At 40.1% G+C, this 11,757-nt stretch overlaps 1 protein-coding gene across 4 annotated transcripts; it reads left to right on the top strand.

The window, feature by feature from the left end:
- Window positions 1-3,952: 3,952 nt before the first annotated feature.
- Window positions 3,953-11,730, top strand: si:ch211-161c3.5 (uncharacterized protein C3orf18). 4 transcript variants are annotated; one of them, XM_052077140.1, is made up of 6 exons: window positions 3,953-4,898; window positions 8,255-8,620; window positions 8,718-8,743; window positions 9,724-9,853; window positions 10,240-10,274; window positions 11,278-11,730. In XM_052077140.1, exons 2-5 carry the CDS (start codon window positions 8,336-8,338, stop codon window positions 10,243-10,245), a joined length of 447 nt encoding a protein of 148 aa, XP_051933100.1. In that variant the 5' UTR covers window positions 3,953-4,898; window positions 8,255-8,335; the 3' UTR covers window positions 10,246-10,274; window positions 11,278-11,730. The 4 variants fall into 4 exon arrangements, with proteins under 4 accessions (XP_051933100.1, XP_051933097.1, XP_051933098.1 ...); XM_052077137.1 differs by lacking the exon at window positions 10,240-10,274 and having other exon boundaries at window positions 3,959-4,898; XM_052077138.1 differs by lacking the exons at window positions 3,953-4,898; window positions 10,240-10,274 and adding an exon at window positions 5,780-6,252.
- Window positions 11,731-11,757: the final 27 nt, after the last annotated feature.

The following is an 11,757-nucleotide window of genomic DNA, read 5'->3' as shown; positions in this document are numbered from 1 at the left end:
ACGACGGAGTTCCGTTTTGGGGTGGGGATATATGACAAATGTGTATGCGAGTCTGAAGACAATAGTAGTTTGACTCATTTCAAAGCTAAAGTTTGGTCAAATTAAAACAAATGATTGAAGTAGTTTTTCCTTTTCCTTAAGAATACATTTAATTCACAGGTAAGGTGTGTAAAATGATAGAATTCAAACCTGAACTATGAGTTTTTTCCCAACAATTTGGGGCAGGTGATCTACAAAGTTATACAAACAGATCTGAATGTGATTGCTCTGCTTAAGAAAAAAACAATAGAGTTGTGGCTGCTTCACTATGACATGTCTGCTCACATAACCCTGAACGTCTGACAGTTCTTGGCATAAAAGAACATGCTCACCCAATTTGGCACATTGTGATCCACCCCATGAACTTGATCTGGGGAAAGAGGTCAAGGTCATTAGGGGCACATGTTTTGTGGCTGTGATGACAGAGCTGCAGAGGATACCAGAAGAATCCTCACAAGACTTCTTGAAGGATGAAGAAAGAGAAGGCTGAGAAAGCGGGGAAAACTTTCAGTTTGTATTTTGGATATGAACTCTTATCTTTTGTGACACCAGTACTGCACCATTTCATAACACACCACATCGAGGAAAAATGGTTACCCTTACATATAAGTGTAGTGTAGTGTAGTATTTGCAATGAAATGTTTAGCACACAGCATGGTTAAAAGTTTTAGAGTACAAAAGCAAAAAATTATTACCTCAAATACCTGCGACAACTACCTGCAGAGATTTGTGGCTTCTTCCAGTGGGTTACAAAGAGACAAATTGGCAATGCTCCAACACATACTGTACGTTGGTAATGACTTAAGATAATAAATCCTTTATTAGTTAATTATTTATTTTTATTTTATTAGTTATTATTAGACAATGTTTTATCATTATTAAGTTATCTGCTTTTGTAAGGCTTGCTGGAACACCTGCTCATGGCTTATCAGAATGTTATTGAGGATACAAATATGTCTCCCTGGTGTTTAGTGGGTTCATCCTCTGAAAGCCTTAAAAGGTTTTAAAGCTGGCACCTCCCAACTCTGGGGACATACTATTAGAAGTAATGAGTCAAAGATATATTACTGTATCCTTGGTCAGTGCACACACTGTGCAAGTCCTCAGCCTTTTGTGTGAATGCAATACCAAAAAATATGGTGACTACACAACTTTTAAAACCTTAAAGTCGTTTTAATCATGAGAAATGATGAAACATATTTGCCCCCGCATTTATGATGATTTTAGATGTACAAGTAATACTGTACATCATCCATCCATCCATCCATCCATCCATCCATCCATCCATCCATTGTGTTATCACGCTTGTCCTCATTGTTTTGTGTGAGCTGAAGACTATCCCACAACGCCACACCGGCGCACCAGAGCTAAGATTCAAACCCAGAACCTCAGAAGTGTGAGGGAGATGTCCTAACCACTATGACACCCTGTCGTTCATCTAAAATTTGAATATTTAAAAACCATCTTATACACTTCCTTATAGTACACAATTCAGCGACCACTGTTTGCTTAAATGACAATTAAACCCACATTTTTTAAAGCAAGAGTACAAGGTATGTGAAAGTACTCGTTAAAACATGGATATTGTATTCACGGAATAAGAATTAAACAATAATAATGATAATAATAATACCAGGGCGCTCCACTGAGTTGTGTCAAATGACAAATTGCAGCAAGCGATGGATTCTGCAAGTGTTACACTATTGGTCTGTCCCAACATTATCTGTTATTTTTAGGTATGAGCCTATCAATGATTTTAAAGTGTTGAAAATAGCTCAAGAACAAATCTGTTAACTCATTTGAACACCCCACTTTCTGAGAAGTGTTGTAAAACTCTTCCTGCATGGTAGATACGAAAACCTTTAGTAGTCTCGCAATGGAGAAATTCCCAATTCACAGCAGCAAAGTTATGAAAGGAAGAAGTAGAACAACAAAATATAGGAGCTGCTGGAAAGGCAGCCACTCTCGCGGCGCCATTTTGAAGTCAAAATAACAAAAATAACACAACACAACAGATAGGACACAGAGTGTCGTGCAATCTTCACCACTTTTCTGCATACACTTTGTTGTCTAAAGCAGTTATAGATGAAATAGGAGAGGATCAAAGTGTCCTTTCACCAGTGGGTCAGAGACGTCATGCTGAAAATGTGCACACGTCTGCTACAAGCTAAGTTTTGAAAGCAAACACGATCCATTGACGAAAAGAGATTAGTTCTCTTGTCCTGTCACATGTAATCCGCTTCAAACTCCAAGCCGCGACTCCCAGTTCCAAATCCACATCCTCGCTTCACGCGGATGCTCCTCCATCCAACTGCACCAACGCAGACATCTCCTTTGTACAAAACGGGGCAGTGAAAAATGCTGCCCAATACAGACGCAAAAAAACACAAGTAGCCTGGGACTGTCAGGCGGTGACATAGCGCCGACATTCCCCCCGATTAAAATCAGTGCTGGTACACAGAGAAAGCGCGACCATCAAGCACAGATTCTTCTCTTTCAACAAACCTTGTGGCCAAAATACTGAAAACAGTCCACAGAGGGTCCACACGAAGCACAACAAACACCATATGACAAAACAAAAGACGAAAACAACAAAAAAGCAGAGATCTTGAAGAGCTCTTGCAGACCGCTGCCAATTACAACTTCAAAGAGCACCAATATTGGATGGCTATCTATACTCATGACAAAAGGACCTTTGCAAAATCGTTTGGGAAGATGACATTAACACATAATTTTTTACTTTTGCAAACTGCTAAAGTCTTTTGCCGGCATAAGCACAGAGTGACGGCCATGGTATACCATTTAAATAACTGACCACATTTTAAATGAGCGACTGAACATGTTTTTGTTTTTTGTTGATACAGTATTAGTGCACAACGGTATATGATAGCAATATCAGGTATAATACCAATTTGAATGATGCACATTTGAAACATAGCAGAAACCTCTTGGACATTGGATGTCACTTCTTGACATCTTGGGGTTACTTCCCCTTTAATGTGGTGTTCAAAATTTAATACATATAAGATCACGAGGAATTGATCACATTTTCTATGCAGTCCTGTCTAGTTATTTGCAGAGAAGCTTGGAAGTCATTATGCAACACTTTCTGAGGAAATGCAATTGGAGGAGCTGGGGCCTCATTTTGTCAAAGAGTGAGGAGAGGAGGTGTTAATTTGGTTCATGTGACTGAAATTTTGTTTGTATGTGCAAAAGTACAAAAACAATGTATCTGTCTGCATAAAATGTGGACACCTGTCATGTGCCTCCAAATTAGAAGCATCAATTCCTTTTAGATCCGAAATCATGGCAAAGAGGGCGGCGAGAATCTCTGAGACTGACATTGAGGTGCATTATTTTTTGCTCGTTGTCCACAAACCTCTTATTCCGGTTGTTTCACAGTTCAACCACAAGTTTTTGTCAGGGCTGTGCATAAATATACGCACGTCCCCATGCACTTATACTTGTTGTAGGAATGTTTATTCATTGAAGGTGGGGTCTTATACTCCAAAGCGCCTTATGGTGCGGAAAATACGGTATATGTGTGTGAGAAAGAGTGTTCCTGATTACAATAGGATCTTTGCGGGGACTGTGATGGCTAAGGAGGCGGAACCAGATGATGTCACTTCACTTTGCCATGACCACAAGAATCTACAATCTTTGTTTGAGTCCAGTATTTTATGTATGTGTATTTATTTGCAAAGAAACCTTTATGGTTATGTGTTTATGTTCAATCTTTGTGAAATAATTGATACACTGTCTTGTGTGATTGCTCGCGAGGCTGAATTGAATAGGAGCAGGGTTGCTTTCATTGAAGCTTTGCGCTTCCTAAACAGTAGGTGGTGGTATACACCAAAGAGCTGTAATCTGCTAATGAACCAAAAAGAAGGAGAAACACAAGTAGATGACGAGCTTTTAAAGACAGGAGTAGGTGTTTAAGATACTTGGCTTGGATTTTATACACTTGGCCATATTACAGAGCTGTGTTCTGGTTGCCGGTAATTTAAAACTTTAACTTACAGTGTTTCGGCATCTGAGGAGTTAAAACAGCTGCAGACAGCCATCAGTTTAATAGATTGGTAAATAAATGTACAAGAAATCTATGTGAGTGTCATATTTTAGAGCTAAACGTGGCTCTTTGACAGACTTATCATTGTATTGATGTGTGTGCAAAATGTTCGGACACCCACGATAACGCCGCCGTGTTTCCTTGTTTTGATACATTGTCATGACAATGGCATGATTCTGACAGTGTCATTGTGTCGAACAAATATTTGTGTGCCTTGCAAAAACAGTAAACCTAAGTGACTTAAACATCACTAAGGCAATTGCGGAGCAGACAGCACGGACGCCACCACGGGGTTAACTTCCTCGGCCTTTGCCACCCGGATGCAGTCACTTTCACCGGCCTGACCGCATCTGGTGCGCCGAGCCGTTAAATCCCATCCTCATCCCTGCAAAGCCAGACAAACAGCCGAGCCAACCAGCCACGGCTCGCATTTTCAAGCAGTTAGACCAATCGTGTTGCTTGGAGGAGTGGAGGGCGGCAACACATTTTCCCTGCTCCCTACACAGCATCCTTCTAGCAGACTCCCTCTCGTGTCAAAGAGTGTCAAGAAAAAGAGAATACAAAGGGAGGGGGGAGGCGACTGGTCCTCGGAGGCCGTTGGCGGAAGCGTGTGGGACTCCACAGAGGCTGCCGGGACGGGTTTACGTCGGCATGGGACTCCCATTCTGTGAGAAAATGGCTGCCTTTCAATGTAAACAGGCTGTGCGGGGCCCGCGTTGTTAAGGGAGGAGGGGCATTGACTTCAATGTCGCCTCTCCCAATGAGAACCCAAGCATGCTATGCACTCCAGGTACGTATACACCTCATGACGTCATCATACAGACAAACATAAAAACATCACCCGTCATAGTAGAATGTAGCATGCTCACCACCGTTTGATTTTCATTGGTCTTTAGCCTGGCATGCACGTGTTTGCAATTAAAAGCAGACTGGATGGACAATGGAGAGGGATGAACATCTGACCATCTTTCTTAAAACACACCAAAAAAGAACAGTACTAGCATAGACTAGCATAACCCATTTAATGCTGTTACCCCAATTAAAACTAAATTGAATGTGCCATAAACTTGCACGCGGTAAGTACGTATTACCAGAGCTTGTCTTTGTGTGGGAGGGTTGTCAGTTTGGCGTTGTCTTCAAAAGCACATTTCCTCCAGAGTTACAGTTTGGGCAGGCATAGCCTATTCCTCAAGATTTGTATCTGCTTCGTTATGATGCTTCCCCCTGCCCACATCCTGCTCTCAACACCTACCAACCACATCCTCACTGGCACTACGATATCCTATGTGTGTCAAAATCTATGTTGGACTTGTCTATTTTTTGACACGAAATATTTATCCTTTTGTCGACTTTTTGTTTACTCCTGTTTCCTGATTCCCACCTAAAAAGTGACTCAAGTAGAGTACACATACTCGAATTGTTCAAGATCATTGTAGCTGTCCCTCAGCTCAATCAACAGTCGAGACATTTTAAGACGGATGTTTCTCCCTCTTTACTGCTTGGTACTATCAGACACTGTATGAAGTCATCAAACACAAACAAAAAAGAACCCCAAAAAACCCGCCCCTCAGTGCAAACAAATACAATATCAACCCTGATATAGAGAAATTAAGGGGAAGCATACTATAGGAATGAATTGGTTCCACGTGTCAAATGCGCTATTCAAACATTTAAGATCATAGTTTTGTTTCTTCTTTGTGTTCACATCAGAAATTGAATCAGATTAACACAACAATGAGCACAACTACAATTATATAGATCAACGTAAAGGTTAACCAATTATCGGTCACATTGTGTTGAGATTCAGAACTTATGTTTCCTTGCTTAATGTCCGACATCTCCTCTTGCCAAAACCTTTGAGAGCGGACCGTGTGGGTGAGAGCTTCCCGGTTTGTATTCTTTGTGACATCATCTTAAGAGGTTTGTTACAGCAATTTTATGACTTCGGGACGATGTTGTATGTGAATATGTCTACTCTACCCGAACTCTTACATGACATCATCTGATGTAAGTGTGCTACATATCATCTGAAAATCTTTTTCGAGACATCCAACAACTTGACTTTAAGAGAGTTTAGCCTGCTTTTCTCGGGGTAAAGTCTGCTAAGATCCGCTCCAGCTCATCTGTGGCACTGATGAAGACATGTGGTAAAGAAAATTCATTTGCTGATTGATGGAATCCTAGGTGTTTCGTTTCATTTGTTATGTTTATTGAACATAAAACATATTCAGTAATAATTTGACAGAAAGTAAGTTAAGTAAAATAGTAAAAACGAAAGAGAAATCAGTCATCATTCAACACAGTTAGTAACACAGTTCCCACTTGATGCCAAATTTCAGCTGGGGCATAAGGTCCAGCTCGGCTGTGCACCTCATGCGAATTATATTTATTTATTATATGGATTTCTTTCTCAAGATTACTCACGGCACGCTGAAAATTTAGCTGAATGAGTTGGGTTGTACCGTTACCGCAAATTCATCCACAACAGTACCATATTTTAAGGCACACCTAAAAACATTCAATTTGTTGAAAAGCCAACAGTACATCTTAGAATCGGATGCGCCTTATATATGTATCAATATTCGTATTTCTTGGACGTACTGGTAGTATTTTCTATGTTTTGTAAAGTGCTTTGGTCCAGCTGCAGCGGTTGTGAAAGCTCTTGGTCAATAAAGCTGTTTTGTATTGTATTCCCTGTAGCGTAGCTCTATCTAGTGGATGCATAATGCAACCACAGCCATTTTTGTACCTTCTATGCACTGTATCATGTGGCGCACTTATGAAAACAGTTTTAAAATAGGCCGTTTATTGAAGATGTGCCTTATACTCCAAAGCGCCGTATAGTGCGTAAAAGATGGTACTTGTGTTCAATTTGGACTGATTATCTAATACAGTGGTGGCCAACCAGTCAGAGACGAAGAGCCAATTTTTTTACTGTTACTGCAAAGAGCCAAACACACACACTCCCACACCCACACCCACACCCACACCCACACACACACACGACCATGCATGTATGTATTCAGCACCATTGTTTTAATGGCAGCGTCATCGCCGAGGCGTTTTCGACAATTGTGTGAAAGCCCGGGAGCCGCATTGAACCAGCCAAAGAGCCGCATGCGGCTCGCGGGCTGCGGGTTGGCCACCACTGATCTAATGCGTAGCTAATGTAGGAGCTATTAATGTTAACTTATGCATTCTTTGGTCAGTATTACAGGACTACACAATCATTGACATTTTATGAACATTTTAAGGCAACTTTTTCTCCTTTTGCGTTGATTTCAATTAACAAGTAATTTTTGCGTTATTCTTAGTGAACATGGTCTGCCTCGAACTGCAGATGGTGACCAAGTTCGAGAGTCAAAATATTTTTCCCTTTAAAATCAATCACCAGATTTGACGGTTTACAAGATTGCAAATATAATATAGAGATAAAATAAATAACCTTACTGAAATTAGTTGTTTTTGTGTGACTGTATTGTGAACAGTTTCAAATAGCTGTTTGTGGCATGCCATTGAAATGCATCGGTTTGAAAACAATTATGCTCTCCATAATTGACAATACATTAGCAGAAATAAAAAACTGTTACGATTGTTACATTTTGAATCCACGGGGTACGTCAGATGACATACAACTGCCTCGCAATTCTTTTAAAATCTGGAACAGAATGCAGTAAACATGGAAATACAGAGTTGAAAGAAGTTCCATCATACATTCGTGGCTTCACAGTGTGTCTTGACTCTTTTGTGACTGTCTACAAGTTAGCCATTTGATAATTTAGAAGCTCCAAAATTAAACTAGGCAACGTGTCAAAATAAATTTCTCCTTGGCATGATATTTACAGAAGCGGAAAAGTTCTCCCTCAGCCTCTTATTTTGCCTGAGTCTCGCTCAGTGGTGCCTTTAAGACAGGCGAATACTACACGTGTCTCACACAAAAGGAGCACATCAAAAAGAAAGAGAAAAAAGAGAGCACACATCAATGCTTGACTGTAGTGGATTTTAATCGTGGAAAGGGGAACCATTTCATTTTCCTTTCGGGAGCACGCGGTAAGCATTGACTAGCAGGTAGTGCATACAAACATCAAATCAAATTGAAAATGGGTGATTTTAGAGGCAATTACACTGTTATTTGTTGTGTTGCAGCTCTTTTTCAAGTTCGCTTTGGCCAAGGCATCGTCATTTCTAGCATGAAGACAGCTCCATCAGCAATGAGACAACAAACACATGATATCTAAATCACAGTTGGAACAACTGACCATGGCCCTGCCTGAAACCAAAACGACGTTTCTAGCGCCATCCGCCGCCGCAGTGCCACTGCCGGCCTCCTCTTCGAGCACACTGAGAGACAACGTCACATCCACTGCAACGTTCATGACTGGCACCATCCCAGCCAACGAGAGCAGCTTCAACAGCACCACATTCCCGGAGGCGGTGATGGAGGGCTCGGGAATGGGAATGGTGCTCCTGCCCTTTGGCGTCATCGCCCTCATCAGCCTGACACTTGCTTTAGTAAGACGTTCAGTTTGTTGGGATGAATTTGATTTTGACAAAACCAAAAAAGTGCTTCTGTTGCTAATTCGCTTTGTTCAATCTTTCTCGTTCATAGATCCTGTATATTCGCAAACGGAAACGGTATGTTTAATTCAGTTGTTGTATTGTAAAAGTGGACCTTGGTGTGTGGCGCAGTGTGAGGATAAAAGCAAACGTCCATCAGTGTTGCCAAAGTTACCTTGAAAAAGTAATTTTCTTGATTACTTGATTTTAGAAGTCACAAAATTAGATAAAATGTTACATTATTAGTTACATTCAGCAGCTGGCGACAACCCAGCCCAACATAAAATTGACCAGCAGCTTTGCCAATACAGTACTTCATTGGGAATTACAATTTTAACTGATGTTTAATAATAATTTCTTATGTCGTCAAACATAAAATAAAGACAGCTACAAGTAATTTTTATTTGGGGGGAAAAATAGTCTATGGATATCATTTAACTCAAATGGTGACTTGTTTTTAAGGCTTTCTAGTGTTGTGTAGTGTAGAGTTGTTTGATGTTTGCCTTTATCTTGTGTCTTGGTTTTATCTCCTGTGTTTTATTATTTGCTAATTATTAGTTCTGTATCACATACACGAGCAAGAGAAAATGGTCATTGAAAAATATGTGATTCCTATTCAAGTGTTGTCAAATGTCATTCACTTGTGTACTCAAAGAGGCAGTTAACAGCACGGCCACTTGATAGAAAATGGGAATGTTAAGTGTTCTGTGAGCCAATTGTTATCAGTGGTAGTTATTATACAGTAACAAGTTGCAACTTTGCGAAATAACTCTTCTTCGATTATTTCACTGAAAAAATAATGCGTTAGATCAGTCATTACTTTAAAAAAATTAAAAAATATTAGGATACTGTGTTACTCTCTAACGCGTTACCGGAATCACCTATGCCCAGCAAAAGCATCAATTGCATTTTCATTGGTGGAGGCAGCACTTCATCACAAATGACCCTGACCCCAGTACATACTGAAAAACCATAAACTGAAATCCCGCCGCCAGCACTTATCTTTGTCTATTCTCATACAGTGTCTAAAATGTTCCTCACTCTATTGTCTGTGGCAGTCTGGAGAAGCTGAGGCACCAGCTCATGCCCATGTACAACTTTGACCCGGCCGAAGAACAAGATGACCTGCTGGAACAGGAACTATTGGACCACTGCCGGGATGGCACACTTGCCGGTCCCAATGCCAAGGTAAGTCAAGTTTTCAGTCTCTTTCTGCTTATGTAATGTGAAACCATGCACATGCATGTGCTTCGCCCACCCTGCTTTTAAACCAAATGAGGGATGCTGCTAGGATTGGCCGGGAAAGTGTGTGTAATTGTACTTTTTACTGTTATACTGTATCAGCTCGACTGCTGTGAAATCATCAAAACAACAAAGCAAGACTTTTTCCTCATCACCAATACGCAAAAATGCTTTGAATTTGTTTTGTCATGTCCATAGTACGTAGCATTGTTCAATATTGGCAGTGTTATTTTGATTTTTATGCCCAGACCGCCGAGCCGTGCTACATTTTAGGCAACACGTCTTTTTCTTTGTTTTAAAGTTGACCTTACATGTCTTTTATTTCTTCAAAGTTTTGACAAAGGCATGATGATAAAAGACAAACATGGTAAAGTATCACTTGCGTGTCACATGACTTTCATATTTGCTATTGACCCCACCCTCCCATATCATTTGCCATAATTTGTATAATACACATGTTTTGGATGATGGACGGATGGATGAACATTTTTTTTAAATTAACAAAACATAAATGATGTCATCCTCATCATTACACATAACTTCTCTTCTCTTCTACACATCATTTCTATCATGTTCCTCACACCCCCTGTGTAATTATAGCTGGATTGTATAATAAACCATTTCCCCCTCCCTACTTTAACTTTGGTCGATTGGGATGAATCATCACAGAAATCTGACATCCTTACATAAATCCCCCCCGCCCCCTTTTTTAAGAACAAAACCTGTGTTATTGTAACAGGATTGAAATGTTTTTTTCAAGGAAAAGTGTACTTTTCTCAGAGAATGTAGTCCTAGCGATTAAGAGAACACAAGGATTAAAGTTGTAATGACGTGTTTTCCCAGTAAAATGTTGACTTTAAAATCATAATATTTTGACATTATCTAAGACACATCTGACTTTTTCTAAGAATCCGACATTATACATCTTTTTGATTACTTTTACATTGTTTTTATTTAAAATATGGCTTAATTTTCAGAACTACCAGTACTGTAGTTTCATTCATTCATCCATTCATTTTCCGAACCGCTTCATCCTCACTAGGGTCACGGGGGGTGCTGGAGCCTATTCCAGCTGTTTTCGGGCAATAGGCGGGGGCATACTGTAGTTTCCTTCTATGATAATTCAGTAGTACAACATTTTGAAAAAAAAATTGTTGAAAATTGGTAACATTTTTAATTTCTATGGCAGGGATTTTGAGGGGAATCCTTACAAAAATGTCCCCCCTGGACCTGAAAAGTTTTCGATCCCCTGCTCTTATAATGCAATTACATTGAGTTAATTTAATGCATTTGAAATGGATGAAAGAGCAATTCATGGAAATTTTGATGAAAGGCGTGCAACTTTTTAAAATCATGGATATCTCTCGTAGACTCTCCGAACCTCGCAGGGGACCACACAGAGACCGAGTCGACTGGTCTTCACAGATGTGGCAAAAGCTCTCAACGCTTAACAACGTGTCATTTTGTGGACTGCCTTTTTAATATTAGGTCTTTGAGGAGGGACGATAAAAGGGATTTAAAAAAATGGACTTGTTTTTTGGGACCGAAACGGTGCTTCTTCGCAAGGGATTTGAAACTACTTTGTGGGAGAATGGGTGCATGCGATGCAATGGAGCATCATCACATTCACGGGCTTATGTCACTCGCCACACAAATGCAGTCACTTTTGGAATTGTCGCAATATTTCTGTTCTTCCTAGCCTCATTGTAATCTCATGTGTAACACTGGCTGTTGTCATTCATCTTTACGGGAACCATTTTATGTCTTCCTCGCTGAGCAGTTGATGACTTGTTCGTTACATTAAAACTGTTACCTTTCAACAATTCTCCCAAAGAGTTGTGCTATTTTAC

Source organism: Hippocampus zosterae, chromosome 9, assembly GCF_025434085.1.
Source record: "Hippocampus zosterae strain Florida chromosome 9, ASM2543408v3, whole genome shotgun sequence".
Lineage (NCBI taxonomy): Eukaryota > Metazoa > Chordata > Actinopteri > Syngnathiformes > Syngnathidae > Hippocampus > Hippocampus zosterae.
This window is presented reverse-complemented; position numbering and strand designations above follow the sequence as displayed.

Coding starts and splice junctions, on each gene's coding strand:
- si:ch211-161c3.5 (XM_052077137.1), top strand. CDS start 8,336: ATGATATCTAAATCACAGTTGGAACAACTGACCATGGCCCTGCCTGAA. Junction 8,744..9,723: donor TATATTCGCAAACGGAAACG/GTATGTTTAATT, acceptor TGTCTGTGGCAG/TCTGGAGAAGCTGAGGCACC. Junction 9,854..11,277: donor TTGCCGGTCCCAATGCCAAG/GTAAGTCAAGTT, acceptor TATCTCTCGTAG/ACTCTCCGAACCTCGCAGGG.